This window comes from Macaca thibetana, chromosome 4, assembly GCF_024542745.1.
Source record: "Macaca thibetana thibetana isolate TM-01 chromosome 4, ASM2454274v1, whole genome shotgun sequence".
NCBI classification, from domain to species: domain Eukaryota; kingdom Metazoa; phylum Chordata; class Mammalia; order Primates; family Cercopithecidae; genus Macaca; species Macaca thibetana.
The window spans coordinates 149,133,168-149,160,446 of NC_065581.1; the positions used below are offsets into that span (position 1 = coordinate 149,133,168).

The following is a 27,279-nucleotide window of genomic DNA, read 5'->3' on the forward strand; positions in this document are numbered from 1 at the left end:
AAACAACACAGCTCTTTCAATTTTAAAGAATTAAAAACAGTGTTCACCGATTTGAGATGGTTTGGAAAGCAGACATAGTGGGATTATGCTTTCACACAAATCTTAACAAGGAATAGCCAACACAGTAGTTCCTAGTTAAGTAGTGCTATTCTCGGAATTACTCTGTTTCTCATAAATCCTAAAGAAATATATCCATAGAAAACAGTCACTTTACCATGGTGATCTTGGCTAAGATGCTTAACCTCTAGGCCTCAAATTCTTTATCTCTAAAGATGAGAATAATAATAGTACCTACTTCATGGGGCTGCTATGAGAAGTAAATGAAATAGTATATGCAAAGTTGTTAGAATTAGATCTAGCACATAAGATCTTAAAATGTCAGCTATTGAGCTGGACATTTTATTTATTTACTTATTTTTATTTTTTATTTTTATTTTTTTGAGCAGAGTCTTACTCTGTCACCCAGGCTGGAGTGCAGTGGTGTCATCTCGGCTCAAGGCAACCTCTGCCTCCCAGGTTCAAGTGATTCTCCTGCCTCAGCCTCCTGAGTAGCTTGGATTACAGGTGCACGCCACCACGCCCGGGTAATTTTGTTTTTTAGCAGAGATGGGGTTTTTTCCACCATGTTGGTCAGGCTGGTCTCGAACTCCTGACCTTGTGATTCGCCTGCCTCGGCCTCCCAAAATGCTAGGATTACAGGCATGAGCCACTGTGTCCGGCCGAGCTGGACATTTTTCTAATAGATTATCACAACTCTAAAAGATATCTGGTTTTCCATATAAACATCTAAGTATTACACACATTCATTTTATAAAAGATGTCTTGGTTCAGTATATAATTGCATTTGTCTAAGTGTCTGTTGATGGCTGAAGGGATAAAGAAAACATGGGACTTCTGTTTCCCACTACTGAGGCACGAGGATCCAGTGTTCCAACCCAGTGAGAAAACGCAGCCTTTGACTGAAGAGGAGACCCATGTAATATTTGAGAAGACTGTGAAATGCATTAGGGAGAATTTCTAGCTGCTGGCTGAGAGGCTCAATGGCACCTACTGTTCTCGGCTGCACAAAGACCAGGTGTACTATGTGAGTGAGAAGATTCTGAAGCTGGTGCCGATATCTGATTTCCCTGGGACCTGCTTCAGAAAATTCACCAAGAGCCACAAGTTTCAGTTGCACATCACAGCTCTGGATTATCCTGCACCCTATGCCAAGTATAAAGTGTGGATAAAACCTGGAGCAGAGCAGTCCTTCCCATATGGGAACGATATGTTGAAATCGGCTCTGCGTCAAATCATGAAAAATACTTCTGGCCAGGAAGTGGTGGTGGCAGACATCCCTTTGGGTTTTGGGGTGGCAGTAACATCCGTGCAAGACTGCACAAAAGGAGACCCCACCAATTTGTGGTATTTCTTCAAGCAAACATGGGTGAATATGTGCGGCACAAAAAGACGTTGACTTAAAATGAAGTCACTGCAAGGACTCTCAGTGGTGTGGAAAGGCCCAGCTTCGTTTCCTGTGTTTGCGTGGATTCCACCAACGGGTTGAATTTTGTCAACACTTTAACCTCTTTAGGTCTTCTTGGTTTATATGGTATCCATCACTGACAAACACAGGCTGGATTCTTCTTGTACAGAAATGGCTCAAAATTGGGGTTTCAGATCTTTGTGTTTGTGACTAAATATTCTGTTTCGTATCTGAATCTGAGGGCTTCTTGTTCTGAGTAACAGATTCCAAACTGTTGGAACTAGGGACAAGAATGCTTATTGTTATCTGTGATAATACTTTGTTTTCCAAACTCATCATAACAGCACATGGGTTTTCTCTGTTGTTTATTAATATGAAAGATAGATATTGCCATATTAGAGCAGTAGGTCACATCTGAGATTTCACAAATGAAGTTTGACTGAAATAATAAAAGCAATTTATAGTAAGTGTTATGTGGTATGGAAGAAAAACTTGGTTTCAAACCCCAGTTCTGCCACCTACCAGCTAAATGACCTTGGATGAGTCATTCAACTTTAATAAACTTCATTTTCTTCTTAAAAAAAAAAATAACCCACAAAACTTAAGAAATAGCTATAACCATCTACCTAAGAATGGTTTTTAGAATTAGAAGAATCATGATTACAAAGCATGTAACACAGTGTCTGGAAGATGACAGGTGTCAGGCCCCTTGTCCTTTAAAAAAAAGTGTGCATATTACATACATATACACAAACACATAATATTATTCAGCCGTAAAAGAAGAAGAAAATTCTGCTATTTTTGACAACATGGATGAACCTAGAAGATAATATGCTAAGTGAAATAAACTAGACACAGAAGGACAAATACTGCATGATCTCACTCATACTTTGTAATCTAAAAAAGTCAAAATTCATAGAAGCAGGGAGTAGAATGGTGGTTGCCAAGGGCTGCAGAGTGGAGGGTCACAGGGAGATGGTGGTCAAGGGGCACAAAGTTTCAGTTACGTAGGATGAATAAGTTCATGAAATCTAGTGTACAGCATGGTGACTATAGTTAGAGATACTGTATCATATACTTAAAATTTGCTAAAAGAGTAGGTCTTAGGTGTCCTCATCAATGTGATGGATATGTTAATTAGGTTGATTATGGTAACCACTTAGCAATGTGTGTGTGTGTGTATATATATACACACTTATATATATATATATCTGAAAATATATTGTATACCATAAATATATATGCTTTTAATTTATCATTTATAACTCAATACAGCTGGAAACAATTTTTTAACCTGAATATTTGTGAAACTATGACCAGGGATGGGTATGTTGATCCACAGTTTACAGTACTGCCAGCAGCATATATATCAGGGAAAAAAAAAGTTTTTTAATTGAACTAAAGTCCAATGAGTCTAGAGTAAATATTAAATATAGCTTGTGCAAAATGCTTTTGGCAATAGAAGTTATATTGTTCATCAAGTAACGAAATGGAATACTACCTAAGATTTTAATGAGAAAAAAGTTCATTCTGTCCAAGCATAACTTTGCTGAGTAATAAGCAGAACTGAGGGCTCTACCAATATCTAGAGAACTCACAAGGAGTTGTTAAATAAAAAGTGGGGGTTTATGGATGCTGCAGAAAAAAACTGAAATACCATTTTCTAGTACTTACTCGGATTAGTATCTCTTTCAGCTCTTAATATTTGTATTTTAATGATACTGATGCAATTCTCAAATTTTCATTTTATAAACTTGAGTGTTCTAAAATATCTATCTAATACTCGCAACCCGAATAATAACATCTTCCCCCTTTAAGGGTCATATATGTATTTCCATTCAAGAGAGAAGATGCTAACAGGTAGGTTGAGCAGGGAAATAATTAATAAATGGTATCAGTAGTCTGTGAGCCCATTTATTTCCTGGAAGATAATATATTTTTAATACATTGAAGAGTTGAATAAATCAATGTATCAATAAGTAAATGGGATATAGATGAGTAAAAGACAATGGGAAAGTGAAGCATAGCTATGTCTAAAAAGTTATTTGTTGCTCTGAAACTGCATAGTTCAGGTTTCTGAGATATTTAAAGAAATCTCTCTAAATTCCAAAGATTCTGGGCTCTTCTTCTTTTTCTTTCCATCTCAGGCCCAACCTGAACCTACCTCTTACATCAGTATCTTCCTACCATGCCTATTTTCAGAAAAAACTATATTTGAAAAATCTTTGAAATTCTAACTTAGTAGCCAGTAGAACAATTTAAGGTACACACTTACTAGAACAACAATCACAGTTATTTTCTTTTGTGAAAACTACTTTGGGAAGAAGTTGTTGATACTAGGACCTCTACAAGAATTCCGGGTTATTATTTTAAGGTAAGGAAAGGTTTGGAAAGACTCAGGTCCAAACCAGCACCATGCAAATGGCCCTATCCTTGGGCATTCACAAGCATGAGGCAAACCATCCACCTCAATAAACATGGAAATCTGGTGTCCTGACACTCTTAGTTCCTTCATTCAGCAACATTTATAAGGTCTAGGCCTTATAACAGGCACTACTTGTATAGAGTGGAATTTCAATAATCAATAACCCATAGTCCTTGAGTTACATTCAGGAAAGAGTATAAAGTATGAGAAAACACCATTACATGATTTGGAAGATAGATCCACACAGACACTAAAGAAGCCAGAGGCCGTAAGAGGCGTTGGTGTCTGGCGTTTATCTCCATGAATCTACAGCAGGAAGTAGCTCCTGCTCCAGATTCCTAGAATCCAGCCTGGCAACTAGTATACACAGAGGGTCAGAAAAAGTCTGACAATCATTTGAGAAGGCTGTCTGATATCAGAGATATTTACTTCTTGGACACCAGTATGGTCATCATCACCAATCACAACTATGGAGCATTCCCAGACACTGCTTTGCCACTTGACATACGTGTCATTTAACTTTCCAAAGTTCCTAACATAAAATAAAGAGAAAGCAGGGGAAGATGACAGCATGTCTAAACTTCCGCCTGATTAGCATCGTAAGTGGCAAGAGTTATTTTTGACTCATAATTTATTAAAGATAGTAAGAATTTCAGCACTAATAAGATCACTGGGGGAAAAAAACCACTATTAATGGTTATTATATCTCTATGGTATATACATTTTATTTTCTATTTGTTACATTTTTCCTAAATAGCAATTACCTTTAAAATATGAAAGAAAGTAGGCAAAGAGGAAACCAGGGTGCAAAAAGGCCAGGCGATCTGGTCAGCATTACTGGTGGGCAAGAGGCAGGAACCAGGGACAGCAGGAAGACTCACTAAGCATCTTTGCACTGTTAGGGGAGAGGTTTTTTGGGTGAGGTAACACAATTATTTGATCAATGGCTAAACAGACAAGGGCCCAGCATTACTGGGATGTATTTTCATTGTTAATATGATTAAGTTAAATAGCTGCATGAGTATCCATTTTGGCGATGGGTTTCCTGGTGGTCTGTGTTGCCACACAGACCCTACAGGTACTTAGGTGCCCTACGGGTACATAATATTCTACAGGTACTCATGTACCCTACAAGTACTTTACTTTGTACACTATAAATGGTGACTGTGGAGTTGTTCTCAAGTATGATAGTAAAGAGAGGAACAAAGAGATCTAAATAAAAATTGTTACCCTGTGACTTCTCTAATTAACACTTTAATTATCTATTTTATTTCTCCTTCCAACTTAGCAGAAACTGCATGTGAAAGCCGAAGTTGTAAATAGAGTAGGAACATGTGCGAATGGTTGAGAACCCATTGGGTGGCCAAGATCCTTGAAGATCTTAGGTCAAGGGGCCAAGACATTCTATATTTTTAACTCAGCTGGGTTACTATGGAAAGCAGGTGATGTCATTAAGCGCTTGGCACAGAAAACTATGAGCTCTTCAAGTAATGTAGCAATTTGTGTAAAACGGAAAATAGAATATAAAGCCCTTGTTAAAACTTTGTAAATGACTCTCAGTTTTTCTTGACCTGACCTGACGTTTCAGGGGTTTTTCATAAACACCTGTTTTTATGCATGAATTTCTCTTTTCAAACCCTCAGCAGGTATCTAACCACTAAACCACATTAGACTATTTACACAAATAGATCATTTTTAGCTTCTGGACTCTATAATAGCAGCTAAGAATGTTCTTTTAAAATTTTTTCAAGAGGAATGAGGTACAGCAAGGTGGTGGTGGAAGGTGCCCTGACTAAACTTCTTGGCACTTTTCCCATTTCTACTCTAAAAGGATGAAGGATTAGAAGAACAGGAAAGTCAGTATCCTGCCAGACCAGGGGGTGAACACATTAGCTCAGTCGCCGGTGTTTTCCCTCAGTGGGCTCTCTCGCCAACAGCTTGTCACATCAGAAATGTAACTCAGTTAAACATTAGGCCAGGGGATGTGCATAATAAACTAGTTTCCTTGCCTGAAGAATAAAACGATTGATGTGGATGACCTTTCCTGCCCCTTACCGCTGAGTCTATGAAAGAACAATAATATTCTGAATAAAGACGTATGTACCTTAAAAGAAAGTTTTGCACGAAAAAAAAACTCATAAGCAAATTAAAAACACAAATAAACTGGGAAAAATATGTGAAACCTGTATCACAGAACAGAGGTTTAAGTTACAGAAAATGTACAGGAAAAGTAGGCTAGAGAAATGGTCTAAGCTATATGAAAAGATACTCAACCATGCTTTTAGTAAGAAGAATGAAAATTACAACTAGACTGAGGTTCCAATTTTCACCTCTAAGGTGGACAAAAATTAAAAAGCTCAACAAAATCTAAAGAACATATCCTGTTGGTGATGCTGAGGGGAAACAGGGCCATGAATCCCCATTCCATGACTCTCTCTGAAAGATATTCAGGCTATATATACACCCACACACCCACAAACAAAGTTATTCACTATGAAGTATTTGTGTTAAAGATATGGAATCAACCTAAATATCCATCAATGATAGACTGGATAAAGAAAATGTGGTACATATACACCATGGAATACTATGCAGCCATAAAAAAGAATAAGATAATGTCCTTTGCAGGGACATAGATGGTGCTGGAGGCCATTATCCTTAGCAAACTAACACAGGAACAGAAAACCAAATACTGCACGTTCTCACTTGTAAGTAGGAACTAAATGATAAGAAGCCATGGACACATAGAGGGGAACAACACACACTGGGGTCTTTCAGAGGGTGGAGGGTAGAAGGAGGAAGAGGATCAGGAAAAATAACTAATGGATACTATGGTTAATACCCGGGTGATGAAATAAACTGTACAATAAAGCCCCATGACACAAGTTTACCTATGTAACAAACCTGCACTTGTACCCATGAATTTAAAAGTTAAAAAAAAGTATTTGTATTAGCAAAAGACAGGAAATAACACAGATGTCTATCTATAGGGCAATGGTTGAAAAAACTATGGTGAATCTATACAATGGAGTACTATGAAGCTGTAAAAACGAATGCAGACTATCTTTACACAACGTTATGCAGTGATCTCCAATATAAACTGTTACATTCAATAAAACTTCAGGTTGGGTCATGAAAAACTGAGTCATTTACAAAATAAAGTATGTACATTGTGATGCCATTCACTTAAGAAGCTGGGAGGGATATAAATGAATGATACATTTTTTAATAAAAAGGATAAATCAAACCAATTTAAAAAAAATAGTTACATACAGAAGGAAGGTGAAACATAGGATGGATAGGTCAGTAACAGAGGCTACCCTTCTCTGAATATTCCTTGTTTTATAAATTTGACTTCAGAAATATACAATGTTTGCTGGAGCTGGTTTATATTGGCCCTTGGTGAACGTTCAGGTATTTTGTGATCGGGTTGTCTGGAAACGGACCACACCACGGAGATCAGCAAACACATTTCCTTCACCCTGAAGTTGGTTGTTAAACATTTATCAGAACACCACAGAAAACATATGTACTTTAGGAAAGTATGAAACAAATTAAATTTAAAAAGAGCATTCCTAAAAATCGAAAGCAAAATGAAACAAACCTAACAGTGAACTGAGTGGGTAGTATTACCACATTGAATCAACTGTGTCACGTGACTTCACAGTACAGTAATGCACCTCTAGTGAAAATATCAAAAGTATTGCAAACATAATCAAACAGCTTCCATTTTTTTCAATGTTCTGGTATGAATATTAGTATTTTTATTTTGAGAAATTGTGAGCATCATGGAATAAACAAATGAACTACTATGTTACTGGCATGAGTACGGGGTTTTTAGCATGGGACCAAGGAGCTACAGATACAAGATTGAGGTCATTAAGTAAACACCTGTGGTCCTGAATGTGCATTGGCTACATCAGTAAAAAGTTATCATGTCTCTTATATTTAATGAACATCCTGTGCATACATTTCTTATCTCTGTTCACTAGAGAGAATGACCAACCCAGAAGCAATGTGCATCCCTAGGACCCAGACATCTAGGCACTCAGATTGTGGTTTCTATTTCCCACAAAAGAAACCAAGAGTCTGTGGAGAAATGTCTTATTGTAGATCTGGGCCAGGAAAGGTATAAAATATTAGAAGGAAAGAAGCTATTAAAAAAAAAAAACTACTGGGACTATGGTCAAAAGAACTCACAAGCCAACTGGAAGAGGAGAGGTTCTCACTGGCCAAAAATGGGTAAAAAATTCTGAACAACAGTAAGATTAATAAGTGCCATGAACTGAAACACACATAATACATTATAAACTCAATGTTTATAATGATACTCAAATACACACACCTCCCTCACTACACCTGTGGAGGATGCTAGGAGCAGCTTATTGTTCTAAATGCTGGTAAAGGCATTTCTCCTGCTTTTTCTATACACACTGTACTTCAGGGTAACCAAATAGTTGATGAAGGGGTGTTTTTCTTTATAGAAAATATCCTAGCTAATAAATAAAATACAAATGATAAAATCAGAATATCGTCATTTTATAACCTACAATAAAATATTGACTCTAGGCAATTACCAATGTCTGGTAACACCAAAGAGACACCAGCAATTAAGGGCCTCCTGACAGAAGTATATCATTGACTCTCTATAAAGCGTTCTTGACAAAAAATGTATTTGTGTGTGTTGTGTCTGTGTGTGAGTAAATGTGTGTATCTCAAACCTGAAATCAGGTGAAAACTCTAGATTTGCCTACCAATCTCCAGAGCAGTAAATTAAGTGATAACAAATTCTAGATAACAGGAAATTGCATGAGACAGATGACAGTTTTTCAACACATAAACTGTAAGGGAGTAAAAAGTGGCACAAGACATCTAGCGTAACAGGTACTTTAGTCCATTTTACACTGCTATAACAGAATGCCACAGACGGGGTGATATATGATGAACAGAGCTTTATTCGGCAAACAGTTCTGAAGGACAGGAGTCCAAGAGAACGGCACCAGTATCCGGAGAGAGCCTTTATGCTGTAGTATCGCATGGCAGAAGGCAGAAGGGCAAAAGAGGGCAAAAGTGTGCAAGAAAGCAAAAGGGGGCCGAGCTTGCTTCTACATAAAGCCCACTCACAACTACTAACCCATTCCCACAATAACAACATTAATCCACTCAGGAGGGCACAGTCCTCACAACCTGATCAACTCTTAAAGATCCCACTTGCCAAAACTGTTACATTAAGGATTAAGTTTCCAACACATGAACTTTGGGGAATATATTCAAACCATGACCACAGGGATATATGAATCAATGGCAATTCATGAACCTAATTTCAACGAACAATTTATCAATCAATAAAAAATATACGTGGATATGTATGTTTCTATATATATAATATAGACATGTATATATACATGTTTGTGTGTATACATGTCTATATATGTATGTGAACTACAGCATTTGATGATATTAAGAAATAGCTGATTTTTTAATATGATGATGACATTGTTTTAAAGGAAAAAGACTCCTTATCTTCTGGAAAAATATACTGAAATATTCACAGGTGAATTGATACAATATATGGGATTTAATTCAAAATCTGGAGGCGTGGTGAATGAAAGGAGAACTGAGTGACAGTGAGTTGAGATCAGTTTGAATGATAGGCATATAGGCATTTATTGTAACTATCCTCACTACTTCTATAAAAGACTAAAGTTTTCTGTAAAAAAGTTTAAAAAGCATATGAGCACAAGGAACAAAAAACAATGTAACTAATATTAACAAGCTGATGACAGAACACTGATATCAGACTACACATTCTAACTTAGGAGGCCATCATGATCACCTCAGGAGCTTTATAAAAATACAGTCTTTGAACCACCACTATCTTAATGAACCTCAAAGGCTGAAGGAATTGTGCCATTTCCCTCAGGACTGCAGAAGCGGGGAAAAGAGGTTGAGAACCACTGTGTAAACACTTTAAGGGTATAGAATATATATTATTCACCCAATATTTATTTCAACGCCTAACACTTAAGAAGCACTTAAGAAACATAAGATGAATTAATTAATGATCCACAGATGTGCAAATGAATAGGCAAGCTTAACAGTAGCTAATTGATAGATGTGAAAAAAGTCATCAGTCATATTTGATATTTTAAAAAATCACACAGGTTATAGAGTTTAAAGAGTATGGCTCTCTGTTTTGAGTGGAATGGGTTTCCTTCACAAAGCCACAGACTAGTCACTTCAAACAGCTACAAGTAAACACCCAGAGTAAAAATAGTTTTAAATACACAATTGGGTGGGGTGTGGCTAGAAAATATTCTGATTCTACAATCTGTTTTGGACAAGACAGGGCTTCTTATGTGACTAACAAAGCAAACCGCAGTCAGATTCCTTGTGCTGAAATAAGTACACTATTTGCAAAAAGGGTTGAATGTCTAAGGCTTATTCAATAAGGACACCGCATTTTCCAAAACTAAAGGGGAGTATAGAATGACAAATACCCACATATATTTACATATCCCTGAAAGAGGACATACAACCTCCCAGTATGGATTTTTCTGTGTCTCTAGTAAGTACTAACTGGAGCCAAGTCTACCGTCTGACCATGGAGAACAGTAGAATACCTCAAGCACAAGAATAATCTAATTTTAAAATTTGGAGGAGCTTAGAAACCACCTAGTCCAAACTTTCCATTGTGTTGATAAAAAAACAGACATCCAGAGAGGTTAAAGTAAAAGGCTCTGAAAATTGTTGCAATAGCCACAGATGAACAAATGGTATACATGGGGGCATAATGCTATGTATTAAGAGCTGAGAATTAGTCTTCTGAATGTTCACATGAATGACAATTAACAGGGTATCACTCTCAATTATAAGCAAATAGGAATATGTGTGTGCATGTGTGTCACCATATATACACACAAAATACTAAAACATATGTTTTCAATAATTCCTTTCAAAACAAATTCTCCAACCTAGCATTCAAAAGCATCCACAAAGTTACCTCACTTACTTTTTCAAAATTGTGTCCAAATGAACCATAAGCCAGTAGAAGGCAGGTGTTTTCTCACACTTGTCTTTTGTAGTCTCCGACAGATGTAGCAGAGTACATATTATAATTACAAAAGCTATTCCATATATAATTTCCAAATGACAAAAGAATGATTATAATATAAACTTTCCTATTCTGTTATTCTGAACTGCTATAAGAAACATCTTACACATATCTATGAGTATTATACAGGGACATATATAACAGTGTAGATTTTTTTAAATATGGCAATCAATAAAAGGCTTAAAAGTGACAGGACAGAGGCAATGAGATGCCTTATCCATTTACATTTCCACAAAGGGCTATACAAGGCTTTGTTTAAAACACAGAAAGTTGCTTGCAGGGGAGGGAAAGGGAAAAGAAAAAGGACAAATCTTTATTTCATTCACTGGTCAAACTTTCAATTATTTCAATTATTGATGAGTCCTGAATTCATGCTACTTTAATTCTGTGGAGGTAGAAAAATGATGTGGCTATGCCTGTGTAAGGAACTGTCTTTCTCAACCAGTTCACCTGTATAGTCAATTTGATTTTGACTCAAAATGATGAAATTTAAACAGATAAAAAATGTGGACTCTCAACTTCCCATCTTTATTAGACTTTTTAGGATCCTAAAAACTTATTTTAAAGGTTTCCCAACATTGTTAAACAGACTCTAACTACCGAAATTGACAACAATAATGTTTACTTCCATCTTTGAGGAAAAAATATTTCTAATTGGGATGATTCCTAAAGGAAACTGCAAGTTAAGCCAATAATTTTTTTTTTTTAAACTGAAAGCCAAGTTTGAAGATTTTTTTCTCCTGAAATAAACACAGCAATCTTATATAAATTAACATAATATGAGATTACCAAATTAAGGGGTTTTTGCAAACTCTACTGCAACTCTAAAGTAAATCCGAATTTAAGCAAGAAAATCTGAAGTCATTTACTGAATATAGCGTAGTGTTGTGAATGACGGATTTAAATCCTTCAGGATAATCATATTGCTAACTCAACTATCAAATTCACTCTACTATTCAAATTTTCCCTGTCTGAAAAATTTGAAGTATTTAATATGCTATCATATTTTAAATTTCTCTTACTAACTTCTGAAGGCTTACACTAAAATTCTGATATGCAAAACAGCGTATCTACATTTTCACCATTTTCTTTCTTTTGCGTAAGCCTAAAAGTAATTACGAATTGGGGTCAGTTATTTTCACAAAAATTTATGAACATTAACAGACACATTGATAACTTTATGTAATAACTCAATAATTTAGATGACAGTTTAAATCCACTACCTCTTTCAAGGAATTCTTTATCCGCTTTTGCGTACTACCAAATATTATATAATATCAACCAAACAACATAAGAATGTGCTTTTCAAAAATAAAAAGGGGGTATCATCATTCTATCATGAACCAGCCTAAACACTAGAGTAATAACTAATAAAATAAAATCACAGAAAAAGATAGTCTCTGGTTAAAACGATTAATATATATTTAAGACAAAGGGTTTATTTTTCAATAAGAAAACAAGGAAAAGGAGGGCCCAGCCTGATCTTGTGTGCCTGCCCAATAGAACTTTCCACCATAATTAGTGCTTACCACCTTTGAGGGGAGGAGCTTAAGCTCAGGGTAACCTCATGTAGCAAGAGAAAAACAGTATAAATACCACTGAGAAGGTCTGGAGAGGTACCTTCTGCACTGCTCACCTGGGCAGAGGAGGCTTCAGAAAGCTGCCAAGGCACCATCTCCAGGAACTCCCAGCACCCAGGTAAGTGTATGCTCACTGGCGGACTTTCATGTTAACTTGCTTGGAAAGAAACTTCAGTAATTTAAGTACTAGAGTTTTCTCAAGCATTAGAAGTATTAAAGTGATTTTAAAAAATGGGTTTCTACTAAAATGCACTCAGAAACTTCTTATTGCATCAGTCTATAGATAATAGTCCTAATAAAACCAAATTGTAAAAATTTGCCCTAATCTGAATTTCAGTGTATTTTGAAACTATTAGATATTTCAAGCTGTGTCAAAGATCCTGGATTATTTAATACAGACATCCAATCCTAATTTCTGTTTCTTTTGCTTTAGGTACATCATTTTATTTTTACTTGAATACCTGAGTATAGCTTCCAAAAATAACTAAGACATATATTCACATAACCAAAAAAATGATCTCTCATTTATTTATGGCACATATTAAAAACATATAGGATAGGTTAAAAAAGTAGATAACTGTATAAAGAACTCATCTGTGAAACATGAGAATAACAAAATAGGTTAATAACAATGCTGTATAAAGTTATTCTTTTCTGTTTTTCAGAATCCATCTGAGAATATGCTGCCACAAATACCCTTTTTGCTGCTAGTATCCTTGAACTTGGTTCATGGAGTGTTTTACGCTGAACGATACCAAACACCCACAGGCATAAAAGGCCCACTACCCAACACCAAGACACAGTTCTTCATTCCCTACACCATAAAGAGTAAAGGTAAACTGAATTGTATATTTTGTTCTATTAACAAGTTGGTTGCTGCCTTCTATAATCTTAATAATCTCTTTTACAAAATGTATTTAACTTCAGTGTTATTTTCAAACTTCTGAATTAGCCCAAATTATTACAACAAAGTGATCTGTGAAAAAAGTAGAATAAGAATATCCAATAATTGCAGTAGAAAGGATATACTTGAAAATACAGTAGAAAGATATACCTGCAGAAAATTAAGAACTTTTGTGTGTAGAAATCTTTTTCTCAGATGCCGTTTTTGCACAAATAACTGCACGTAATCCAGAAATCTTGATCTAATCAAAATTAATCAAGTTTAAACATGTTAAGCTAAAAATAACTGCCAATTGTACAAAGAAGATAGCTGGTTTATTTAGCTGAATACTTAAACATTTACTTTAAAAACTAATTCAACTAGCTCACAAACAGACATAAAACTGAGTCTTATCAAAAATATTTCATGCTCACCCCAACAATGAACAAATGTAATTATGAGAATTGTCAAGCAGGCAAATGAAACTGCAATTCTCATAATTACTTACATATTTTTAATATAGTTTAGTGGTAAAATGCAGAGACTTAACTATAATGTACAAGCTGTGTGACCTGCCTGAGGTAAGTTACTTGTCCTCTCATGCCTTAGTTTCCTCATTTGTAAAATAAGGAGCAGCTATCTCAAGGACTGCTGCGAAGTTTAAATGAATTAATACCTGTAAAGTGCTTTAAGCGTTGCCATTACTTCTACTACTATTTCTGTTACTCCTAGTTTTACTTCTACTACTTTTAGCTACTAATATAGCCTTCAATAAGTTAACTTTCTTCTTGAATCTGCTGCTTATCTGTCCAGCTTTCTTAGTTACTCTTTGAAGAGTACTGAGATAATACATGTAAAGCACTAAGGTTCTCAAAGAAGGGCAACTTCTAGGCCTCATATTCACTAATTTTATTTAATAGCAAATGACATGACTGCCTATAAAATATCTACTGAATGATATAAACTAACTGTAGGCTTCAAATTCCCTTTCCATAATATTTTTAGTTATATATTTTATATTGTAAACAAAGCTAAGGATATTTGTTACAAACTTTAAATATTATGCTTTTGGGAACAACCATTTTGAGCAAATGAAACTTATAGAATTATCTTTTTAAGAAGAAAGATGGAATTTAAAATATTTCACAAAAGGAAACAATATTTGAAAATAAATGCATAGGTATACAACAGATACTTTCGAATGTCTCAAAATATAAATAAAAATTTTAAAAATTAAAAGCTAGTAGAGAAAAAATAAAAGACACAGGGACTTTCTGCTTTACTTGAAGCAACAAACACAATTTGAAATGCTATGACAAACAGCACTGCACTGGATTCAATAGTTTCTATGATCACAAATTCAGACTTTTTAATACCTTAATAAGAGCATAATAAACAGTCTTGAATTAAAAAGAAAATGCACTATTTTAGAAGGTTAAAAATACTTTGATCTTCTCTTAATATACTCCGTCATCTTGGCTATTTTTGCAGAACAAATGAAAATATCTTAACAAATGAAAAGTTCAGGAGTTGTATTTAAACTACTAAATCCACCTTAGTCTCTTTTTAGATGGCCACTCAACTACATTATCATCCATTGGCAGGCATTAATGCACTGTAACAAACACAAAAGCCCACAGTCTACACAAGTAAAACATTAAGTTGATAAAAGAAATTCAAAGAGTTACTATATAATTCCTAGGCATATCTATCCAACACAGGTTAAAAAAGAGTTCTGTCAAAACATACTAAATTATGCTGCAGAGGATTCCACAGCTGCTGGGCAGATGCACGTGCCACATTCTGACACAACCAATCACGATTTCACTTTGTGGCATTTAAACAACTTAATAGTAGTAAGTAGTCATTTTACCTTGAGGATTGTGCCACCCTAATCTTGAATGAAGAAAAATTTTTCAGATGACAACCTAGAAACAGGGGCTGTTCCCCAAGCACTCAATAGAAGTCAAATTCTTTCTTGCACTGAGAAGTTAAGGACCCATTAAGGACAATCTTCCAAGTGACGAAGTTCGCCCTGTCACTGGAGTTCTAGCCTCGGATGATGCCCAATGCACTCATTTCCATTGACTTGTTTCTCCTCTTTAACAGTAAAACAGATTTCCAATCACACTAAGACATCTATTTTTAGTGTGAACATGACCCTTATAATCAGATTCTGAAGCAAACCTCAATCTAACATAGTGGCATTTTAAAAAATGCACTATTTTATTCCTCCAACCCATTAAAAAATTCCATATTTGCAATATGTCAACATCCACTTATATATAATATAGTCATGTATGTACTCTACAATCAGTGAAATATTTGTTAACATATGGAAATCTTTTACATAAATTAATTTTTCTCACAGTCTTTTTCCTGATGTCATTTTCTGAAAATCCGTGGGGAAAGCTCTATGTTTTCAAATTGAAATATAACTCTAAGTAGTACAAGAAAAACCTACATCTAAAACAATTATTTTTCTATTTTGGCATATCTGTTTTAATGATTTGCTCTGCATTTATATACACCAAATGTTTTCCAAATCTCAGAAACATCTTTACCCTGTGCTTTCCCCATACTTATGGCCCAGTAGCATTTTTCACATCACAGGCACCATGATTTTTAGTTTAAGTTTAGTTTATCAGGTCAAGTGAACTTACAGCTCTATGAAATCAAACAATATATATTTGTATTTAGGTAAGTACTTTAATATTATTTTATGTACTTCACCCATTATGTCTAATTCTCTAGTTCTTTGTTTCAATTTTAAGTCAATAATGGAGAGTAGAAGAGTTCACAGTATATTCTGAGGCAAAAGTAAATCAACCAAAATCTAACTTGTGTTCAGCAGGGGCATGGCAGATATAAATCAGAATTAATTCTGTTTCTCTTTTATGTCTGACAGGGTAGCTTTGGCACGGAAAATTTTTATAGTTCTTAAACATTTTCTCACTTATTCTGCACTACTCTTTTTCTGCCTTTTCTGTACATGATTTTCCCAAAACAAATGTACTAAATTTACCTCCGCTGCATTTATTTTAGAGGAATTCTTCAATCCCAGCTCATTTTCATGAGTCACTGTCATGGGATAAAAGTATTATGGTGGCCATGGTTTTGTGAAACCATCTTCTCCAGCAGAGTTTTTTTAAAACAAAATAAAACATATAATCTAAAACCATTTCAGACTGTTCTGTCTACATGGAATAAATGACGCTGAAATATCATGCCCCAATTCATATTTAATGTCACTAACCATCCCCTTCTATGGGTGGGTGTGTTGGGTGTGTCTTTTAGGTATAGCAGTAAGAGGAGAGCAAGGTATTCCTGGTCCACCAGGCCCTGCTGGACCCCGAGGGCACCCAGGTCCTTCCGGACCACCAGGAAAACCAGGCTACGGAAGTCCTGGACTCCAAGGAGAGCCAGGGTTGCCAGGACCACCGGGACCATCAGCTGTAGGGAAGCCAGGTGTGCCAGGACTCCCAGGAAAACCAGGAGAGAGAGGACCATACGGACCAAAAGGAGATATTGGACCAGCTGGCCTTCCAGGACCACGGGGCCCACCGGGACCACCTGGAATCCCTGGACCAGCTGGAATTTCTGTGTCAGGAAAACCTGGACAACAGGGACCCACAGGGTCCCCGGGACCCAGGGGCTTTCCTGGAGAAAAGGGTGCACCAGGAGTCCCTGGTATTAATGGACAGAAAGGGGAAATGGGATATGGTGCTCCTGGTCGTCCAGGTGAGAGGGGTCTTCCAGGCCCTCAGGGTCCCACAGGACCACCGGGCCCTCCTGGAGTGGGAAAAAGAGGTGAAAATGGGGTTCCAGGACAGCCGGGCATCAAAGGTGATAGAGGTTTTCCAGGAGAAATGGGACCAACTGGCCCACCAGGTCCCCAAGGCCCTCCTGGGGAACGAGGGCCAGAATGTATTGGGAAGACAGGAGCTGCTGGAGCCCCGGGTCAGCCAGGGATTCCAGGAACAAAAGGTCTCCCTGGGGCTCCAGGAATAGCTGGGCCCCCAGGGCCTCCTGGCTTTGGGAAACCAGGCTTGCCAGGTCTGAAGGGACAAAGAGGACCTGCTGGCCTTCCTGGGGGTCCAGGTGCCAAAGGGGAACAAGGGCCAGCAGGTCTTCCTGGGAAGCCAGGTCTGACTGGACCCCCTGGGAATATGGGACCCCAAGGACCAAAAGGCATCCCGGGCAACCATGGTCTCCCAGGCCCTAAAGGTGAGACAGGGCCAGCTGGCCCTGCAGGATACCCTGGGGCTAAGGGTGAAAGGGGTTCCCCTGGGTCAGATGGAAAACCAGGGTACCCAGGAGAACCAGGTCTCGATGGTCCTAAGGGTAACCCAGGGTTACCAGGCCCAAAAGGTGACCCTGGAGTTGGAGGACCTCCTGGTCTCCCAGGCCCTGTCGGCCCAGCAGGAGCAAAAGGAATGCCCGGACACAATGGAGAGGCTGGGCCAAGAGGTGCCCCTGGAATACCAGGCACTAGAGGCCCTATTGGGCCACCAGGCATTCCAGGATTCCCTGGGTCTAAAGGGGATCCAGGAAATCCCGGTCCTCCTGGCCCAGCTGGCATAGCAACTAAGGGCCTCAATGGACCCACTGGGCCACCAGGGCCTCCAGGTCCAAGAGGCCACTCTGGAGAGCCTGGCCTTCCAGGACCCCCTGGGCCTCCAGGCCCACCAGGTCAAGCAGTCATGCCTGAGGGTTTTATAAAGGCAGGCCAAAGGCCCAGTCTTTCTGGGACGCCTCTTGTTAGTGCCAACCAGGGGGTAACAGGAATGCCTGTGTCTGCTTTTACTGTTATTCTCTCCAAAGCTTACCCAGCAATAGGAACTCCCATCCCATTTGATAAGATTTTGTATAACAGGCAACAGCATTATGACCCAAGGACTGGAATCTTTACTTGTAGGATACCAGGAATATACTATTTTTCGTACCACGTGCATGTAAAAGGGACTCATGTTTGGGTAGGCCTGTATAAGAATGGCACCCCTATAATGTACACCTATGATGAATACACCAAAGGCTACCTGGATCAGGCTTCAGGCAGTGCCATCATCGATCTCACAGAAAATGACCAGGTGTGGCTCCAGCTGCCCAATGCCGAGTCAAATGGCCTATACTCCTCTGAGTATGTCCACTCCTCTTTCTCAGGATTCCTAGTGGCTCCAATGTGAGTACACCCCATAGAGCTAATCTAAATCTTGTGCTAGAAAAAGCATTCTCCAACTCTGCCCCACTCTATAAAATGCATATGGAGGTAGGCTGAAAAGAATGTAATTTTTATTTTCTGATACAGATTTGAGCTATCAGACTCACAACCTTTCCCCCTGAAAAGTGAGCAGCAATGTAAAAATGTATGTGAAGCCCCTCATGAATTTCTAGTCAGCAGTCTTAAGGCTCTTTAAGGTTTTCTCCAATATTTATCACCAAAGAAGTCCTGCTATGTTAAAAAACAACAACAACAGCAAAAACAAACAACCATCATTAAAAAAAAAAACAAAACAGAAATAGAGCTCTAAGTTATGTGAAACTTGATTTGAGAAACTTGGCATTTCCTCTTTAAAAAAGCCTGTTTCTAACTATGAATAACAGAACTTCTAGGAAACATCCAGGAGGTATCATATAACTTCATAGAACTTAAATACTTGAATATTCAAATTTAAAAGACACTGTATCCCCTGAAGTATTTCTGATGGTGCATTACTCTGAGGCCTGTATGGCCCCTTTCATCAATATCTATTCAAATATACAGGTGCATATATACTTTTTAAAGCTCTTACATAAAAAAGCCCCACAATATTGTATTGAAGTTCATCTGAATTGCAAGGTGCTTTCATCAATGAATCTTTACAAACTTTTCTATGATTGCAGAGAAGCTTTTTATATACCCAGCATAACTTGGAAACAGGTATCTGACCTATTCTTATTTATTTAACACAAGTGTGATTAATTTGATTTCTTTAATTCCTTATTGAATTTTATGTGATACGATTTTCTGGATTTACAGAACATTAGCACATGTACCTTGTACCTCCCATTCAAGTGAAGTTATAATTAACACTAAGGGTTTCAAAATTCGACTAGAAGTGGAGATATATTATTTATTTATGCTCTGTACTGTATTTTTATATTGCTGTTTAAAACTTTTAAGCTGTGCCTCACTTATTAAAGCACAAAATGTTTTACCTACTCCTTATTTACGACGCAATAAAATAACATCAATAGATTTTTACACTGAATTAATCTGAAAGCAGCAATTTGCTGTTCTCAACCATTCTTTCAAGGCTTTTCATTGTTCAAAGTTAATAAAAAAGCAGGACAATAAAGTGGTGGGTGGCTTTTACATCATGGATATGTCCCTCTATTGGGGATGCATCTTTATTCCCACAGACCCAACCATTCAGTGTTGACTGTGAAGAGGTACCCACAAAACCACATGCAATCTGAGTCAGGGTCAAGGGCTGATGACTAGGGATAGAAAAATGACACAATCACCCCAAAGTTGTAATTTTCTCCTGGGAGGGAAAGCAGCAGGTGACAGAGAAATATGCAGTCTGAACAAATATTCTGCAGTTACTATTTATTGTCTTGACATGTTTTTAGTTATAATATTTAAAATTGTTTTGATGGCTTAAATTATATTTTAAAAAGGCAAGCAATTTTTTATGTCAATCAAAAGGCAACATTTTTTCTAAGCTGAAAAATACTACTTTTGAGCATCCATCATCCTATTAGTTGAATCAGGACAATGTGGCTCAAGTCACTGAGGTAACATACTATAAAGGCATCTATGTACTCCTTAGAGAAGCAATCTTGTATAATCCAAGCAAAGTTGTGATTGGAAAGGCAAAACTCTGGGCTCAAGATTGATGACATCTCTGCCCTCATTCTGGGTCAGCCAGTTTTGTTCCTTAAGCAACAAGAACAAAATTTCTGCTGGCAGACATTTTGTCCACCTGTCTATAACTACTACACTAATGATGACAAGTCACCAACCCTCATGCCCAAACCAGGAACAAGCAAAACTGGACTTCGATTCTAGGGAACTCACAGAATGACCCTCGTGGCAGGCATGGTAAAAGAGAGTGTAACAGCATAGCTTGGAATATGGGCAATTAGAGCCATGAAATCAGCACAAATAAAAGGACCTCTGAAAATGTAGGCAGAACCAACTTTATAATAATATTTAAGCTCAAATTAAATCCTAAGTAAGATACACAGCAAAGTACCTGCTTTCCAACTAATTCACTAGACAAACATAGTTTAACAAACATGTATTAGAAGGCCCCTGTTCACGATACTTACCCTTAAAAGCTGACATTTTATAATTGTGTTGTATAGCAGCAACTATATCCTTCCAAAAATCAAATGTTTTTTGACCATTGTTCTGCTGAAAAACAATTCCAAATGTAACAAATGCAATAATTCAGTTTTTAAGCATAGTGAAAAATGCTGGCAAACAATTACAATGCAGACAGTGCCTGACTTAAGATGGTTAGACTTATATTTTTTTTATTTTATAATGGTGCAAAAGTGATAAACATTCAGTAGAAACTTAACTTCAAGCACCCATACAACCACTGTTTCTCACTTTCAGTACAGTATTCAATAAATTACATGAGCTTTTCAATACTTTATTATAAAATAGGCTTTTTTTTGATGACTTTGCCCAACAGTAGGCTAATGGAAGTGTTCTGAGTATGTTTAAGATATGCTAGGCTAAGCTATGATGTTCAGTAAGCTAGGTGTATTAAATGGATTTATAGTATTTTTGACTTAACGATGGGTTTATCAGGAAAAAACCCCATCATAAGTTAAGGAGCATCTATATTACTATATTTTGATAGAAGTTTATATTTTAGAAAACATAATAAAGTTATCATTCTTCTAAATGTGATTTTTAAAAAGAAATCTGCCATGAAAATGACTGCTACATATACACATACATATCCCTAAAAATTAATATAGCTCATATAGCCCAAATAAAATAAAAATTTCCACTCATTATAAAGCCTAAAAATTATAGAATATTTTTTAAACACAGCAAATTCACAGTGTTATATAACTTCTGGGACATCAGAATGTGTTATATAACATACTATGGCATCAATGGGACTAAGAAGACTGACATTCTAAAACCCCAAAAGCTAGTTACTGTAGAATTCAGTGCACACTTAACCTGAATTTCAATGTGAAAGAGCTGTAAGTCTCAATAGAAGAGATGAATGCGGTTCCAAATCCAAAATGTAAATTGTTTTCATTAAGATTTTTTTTTTAATCAGAAAGCAAATAAACATTACATTAAAATAAATGACCCTATGATCCTTTGCTTCCTTGGAAACGTTAACCAGTGACCTATCTAAACGAAGACAGACTACTAGATATTTATATCTAATTACACAAACTCCAAAATATTTAAAGACTGATAGCTTTGCTTGTAGTAACTACCAAAGGAGAAACTGACTCCATCTTGTGTTAATAAAGAGTTCTATAAACATACCCAAACTACTGATCAATGGAAACTTTCACAACACATAAATGTAATTCTGATTCATAAATAAAGCATTACTGTGCTCTATTATCAAAATGATAATTATTATTATTATTATTTTTGAGACAGAGTCTCACTGTGTCGCCCAGGCTGGAGTGCAGTGGCGCGAACTCGGCTCACTGCAACCTCCACCTCCCAGGTTCAAGCAATTCTCCTGCCTCAGCCTCCCTAGCAGCTGGGCCTACAGATGCACACCACCACGCCCAGCTAATTTTTGTATTTTTATTAGAGACGGGGTTTCACCATATTGGCCAGGCTGGTCTTGAACTCCTGACCTCATGATTCACTCTTCTTGGCCTCCCAAAGTGCTGGGATTACAGGCGTGAGCCACTGCACCTGGCCCCGAAAGCAGTTATTTTTAAAAGACATATGCATAAAGGAAAGTGATTCTGACAGATAAATCTGTTTTATGCTCATAGGTCTTCAGTTGTAAGTATAAACTAGTATAACCAGAGATCTATTTAATCTTGATATACAGTACAAAAGAAAAAATTTATATTCATTAAATGACGTTCAAAATGGTGAATTTTAAAATTTCACCCAATTTTTCTGCTTTTATAGTATTTAGAATGCTTAAAGACATGCTGAATTTTCTTAATCACCTTTAACTTTTTATTTTGCTAATGAAACTATTTATTTTGCTAAAGAAAATGTTTTGTCCAGATGCAAGTTCTGTATTCATTTTCTTTTCCTAAACTTTTGCACCCTCTGCTGGAGAACAGGTTTATTTTTCCTGAGAGAAAAAAAAAAAGGTCACTGCTATTTAATTTTCCAAAAATATTTTAAGCAAATTCATCATGTTTTTCTTTCCCAGTCACCTCTGAAACCACAAAGAAGAAACTAAGCAAAATGACAACTCAGAAGCAATATATAATTAGGTCCTCCAATTTATGACTGACTACATATCATAGTTTTAAAAAATGAGTCCCCACTTACTTTTGTTAAATAGTCCACCACCCTGGCACATAGAAGAGCTCCTGGCAGGTCAAAGTAGTTGTCGTAAAAATAATACTTTCCTGAAAAAGAACAAAAATTTAAACTAGGAACAACATAATGCTACATGTATGTGAAATACACAAGAGTATGGCTAAAGAGACACTAGAGTTTGGTTTAATTATCTGAAGAAGCCTTCATTTAAATTCAAAATGGCACCATTATTTGCTGTCACTGTTTTTTAAGAAAGATTTAAGCTCTGAGGGCACCACAAGAAAGTTAAAATATGGTATCTTGAAGCATTGTATTCGAAGATGTTTTAGTCATCTTAAAGAACATAAAAACTAAAAAGGCTATGTGCAAAAAATAAAATAGAATATGAAAAAGCCATATGATGTTATCTACGTCACTGAATTTCAAAACAATCAATTAACCTAACCCTGGAGTACCACGAAGTGCTCCACACAATAGTGCTTTTTCAGATTGGTTGGCTGACCCCACCTACAGTACTGCATTCTATTTGTATGCCATTTAAGACAAATTTCAGTATAATGTGAAAAAAACTGTGGTGAGAAGTAGAATATAACCATGCCATGTGAAGACACAGTGTGCTTATCTTATAAAAACTGTAGAATGTAGGACAGGTACATTCCAAGATTTCGTGGAAGAGAGGGATTTGGTTTATTCTGTATGACCGTAGGGTAGAATTACATTTGAGCCCTTCTTTGGCACATGTGACTTTTGGATCTGCTGTCCCTGAACAGACACTTTTGATGACCCATGTCACATTCCCCTGGCCCACATCTGATTTCAACCACCACTATGCTAACAGCACCATCCCACCTTGGCACAACTGTGTCATTCTCTTTCTCCTAAAGGCTCTGGAGTCCATGTGGCCAACTTCACACTTGGAACAGGTTCAGAAACCAGTAAATGAATGCCTTGCTTCCTGTTCCATGGACAGACAACTTTGGGAGGTATTCTTTGCACTTCTCCTTGGAAGTCCCAGTGGAGTCCAGCAACTATTGTTCCTATTGTCCTACCCTCTCATTCCTTCACTCCTGACTACTGGGATCAAGAATAACCACTCTGCTTTTGAGGGAACCCAACCTCATAGAGTTCCCTAGAGAATACCTGACACAAAGAAGAATCAAACAAAACTAATAGGTAAAGCCAGGTTTTATATTACATCATTATAATCGCCTGATTTTGATTCCCCCGTCCTCTCATTTGTAAGCTATGTATATGAGGTGACGGAACACACTTGGCTTGTTCTTTAGTGTTGACTAGGCACAGTGTTCAGCATATTCTAAGCACTCAAGATGTTTGCTGAATGAATGAATGAATGAATGAATGAATGAGTAATCCAACAATCAAATAGATTACTTTGGAATGCAGAGGTATTATAAGGAAATTAGAAGAAAACCACATGCAGAAGCCAGGGTTCTGTTCCTCTGAATATTATTTTGTGCCTCTTACTTCTCCCTGTAAATTTATTTTAAAATGTATTAAAAAACCCAAAGTTTTCTTTTTGTTAATTCACAAAATGGCTGTGCCAGTTTGTGTCCATTCCCTCAGTTAAAAACATTTTGGTTGATACAGTCTTCCTGTTTTTCACTCTTTCACAGCTTATATTGTTAGGGGAACCTCTCAGGCTCTTTTTAATTCCTAAGAAAGGTTAGCATGGCTTTGCCAGTGTGAACAACCAGTGATCTGGAAGAAAAGGAAGACGATATGCCATGTGCTTTTCTGCCTCTGCCTTGCTATGCGGTAAGACTATATGACACTCCAGGACTCCCAAGACTTAGGACAGTGGGCAAAGCTTCCCAACGTTCATTAATCTGCACTTTTGTCGTATCTCTTGGCCTGACACTAGACTGACCCAACTTCATGGCCAGCTATCTCAAGCACTGTTGAAGCAGGAAGCGTCCCAGCATTGCCAGTTACATAACCTTGCTTTTCTCCTCCCATTCTTCTTCCTTTGTGGGTACTAATAGATGAAATTCAGTCTAAGAATTGAACTACTGATGTTGAGTAAGGGTTGAGGTCTAATTAAATAATTCAGGGGGAACCGAATGAGAAGAGCTCATTGGTTTTCACCCACAATGCAAGAGGCTAAGGTTATTTGACTGTTGAACTTGGGCAGAATGTCCGCTGTGTGGACACAAAGGGGCTTGTTCAGCCTTGAGCTGTTAACTGGGCCAGGCTGCTTGCAATGCCTCACCCAATACCCACACTCTGACACTATACCACATGGAAGCTTCAACCTCTACCTCTGTATAGAAGAGACAGCTCATTGCGAATGAAGTGATTAGTGAGCCCAGTTCAACAAAACAAGCCTCTGAATCAAGATCAAGTCCCATAATCATGAAGTTTTACACAGAGAAAAACTGTTCCCCAAGAAGCTACTACCAACCCTACTCCCTTTGTCTTAGTGGCCATGGTAGAATGGCAAATGAAGGACTGAGGGGAAGGGAACAATTTATGTTAACAAAGGTTCTCACTTTTGCAAAGGTGGTATTATCTCCGCTCAAAGATGAGAAAACTGATGCTAAGAGTGACTTAGTACCAGAGTCACTTTATCCATCAAATAACAGAGCCAATATGATCCAGGGCTGTTTGGCACCAAGCCCCTTGTGATTTCCACTAGACCAAGCTGTTTCTGCATAATCTACCATTTGGGGAAGATAAGTTCAAAGGGACTTGCTCTCTGGAGATCAGCTGGCAAGGAACACTATTCTTATGTTAGGTCAACAACCTGGAAAGAGATTATTAAACAAGTTGTCATTAAACATCTCTACATCCATCAGTGCTTTAAATTTCCTAAACGTACTGATACGGAATGTACTTTACAACTCTGTTCTTAACTCTGAGGATTAACATACTTAAATGTAGAAGAAAGCTACAACTATAGAATCAACTGAAGTTCCTGAAAATAAAAGACTTATTTGGCAATGTTTATCAGAATTTTAAACCTGCATATCTTTAGAGCAAGTATACTTCTAGGAGTTTATCCTAGATATATGTATGAAAGTGAAAAATATACATTCATGAAAACATCACCACAGGCTTGTCTGTAATTGTGAAATACCAGACACAACATCAATGTCCACTGCTAGGAGCCTGATGAAAAAAATCATGATACAGGCACTGAATTGCAGAGCATCCCAGCGTTTAGAAGAACTAAGTGTACCTGGTGTGTCTGTGCTGATGCCAGACTCTCCAAGATGTAAATTGAAAAGAGCAAGCTAAATACATAATCCCTTTTGTATGCCTTTAAAAAATAGGACAGGAGTTGAAGACAATTACTCTTCCTTCTATTCATTTCTATAGTATTTAAATTTTCTAACCATGTGCTCAGATTAATATTTAATGTAAACAAACTTTAACTGGGCTGTGGAATCACAGGCCATTTTTTTCCTTCTTTCATACTTCTCTACATTTAAAAAAACTTGTATTATTCCTAAGTGCTAATCTTTAAACCAGAATAAGTACAGGTAAAAGGAGTGCCAATAAAATCTTTTGTGAACAGTATTTTGAACCGTCTGCCAAACAGAAGTCAAATACACTTGGAAAAAATACATCCTATTGCTATAAAACTGAAGCTGCTCCCTTTTGCATCCTGCCCAGCAGGGGAAAAGGGGGTCTTCTTTGTCCTGACATCGAGGGTTTAGGGTACAAAACAAACAGGAAGTGGATGGTGGAGCTGCCTCATTTGAGTCATACCTGAGCGGCAAGCCATTCCAGTGTCCGACAAGAAGTGCTTCCATTCTTTCTTGCCATATGCCTCTGCCAGTACCTCTGGAGCCATCATCTTGGTGCCATGGCTTGCCCTGATTTTGGGAGAGGATGTACATTGCTCATTAATGGTTCCCTTGAATGCCCCTTCCTCTGTCATTGGGACTGTTGATCCCTGTTGCCACTGCAGCTAACAAATACATACAGTTTTTCTGTTTTCAACTAGGTGCCTCCCTGTTTAGGATTCTGTAAAGCATTTCTATGGACAGCTGTAGCACTTCACCGCTTTAATCCACCAAGTAGCAGGTGATTAGGAGATGCTCATTCTGAGGTCATCACTGGATAAGATACCACCCTTTTTTAGAGAAGTTGTCATTTAACTATACAAATAAGATGAACATACCTGGAACAATTAGAAAACAGCCATGTGGATTAGTGGGAAGCTGGTTCTGGAAGCACTAGAGAAAGAGGAGTAGGTACCAGAGTCAAAGCATGAGTCCACCGGGGCCACAGGAGGCACAAGAAGCACCTGGCACCCACAGGTGGATGACTGTGAGTACGCAGGACTGTGAAGACAA

At 37.3% G+C, this 27,279-nt stretch overlaps 2 protein-coding genes and 1 pseudogene across 3 annotated transcripts in view; 2 read left to right on the forward strand and 1 right to left on the reverse strand.

The window, feature by feature from the left end:
• The window catches only part of NT5DC1 (5'-nucleotidase domain containing 1), a 147,759-nt gene that overhangs the window by 111,123 nt on the left and 9,357 nt on the right, over positions 1–27,279 (reverse strand). Inside the window, exons 4-6 of one of the 2 annotated variants that reach the window (XM_050786623.1) lie at positions 26,690–26,796; positions 22,967–23,046; positions 20,785–20,866 (exon numbers count right to left, since the gene is read on the reverse strand). In XM_050786623.1, the coding sequence (XP_050642580.1) occupies positions 20,785–20,866; positions 22,967–23,046; positions 26,690–26,796 (269 nt within the window). Of the gene's footprint in view, positions 1–20,784; positions 20,870–22,966; positions 23,047–26,689; positions 26,797–27,279 lie in introns of both variants that reach the window. The other variant, XM_050786622.1, reaches the window with a different exon arrangement.
• On the forward strand, positions 863–1,596 carry LOC126952242 (60S ribosome subunit biogenesis protein NIP7 homolog; annotated as a pseudogene).
• COL10A1 (collagen type X alpha 1 chain) lies at positions 12,862–19,822 on the forward strand. Its single transcript, XM_050786636.1, has 2 exons — positions 12,862–13,418; positions 16,765–19,822. The coding sequence occupies exons 1-2, from the start codon at positions 13,265–13,267 to the stop codon at positions 18,651–18,653; spliced, it is 2,043 nt and encodes a 680-aa protein (XP_050642593.1). The 5' UTR covers positions 12,862–13,264; the 3' UTR covers positions 18,654–19,822.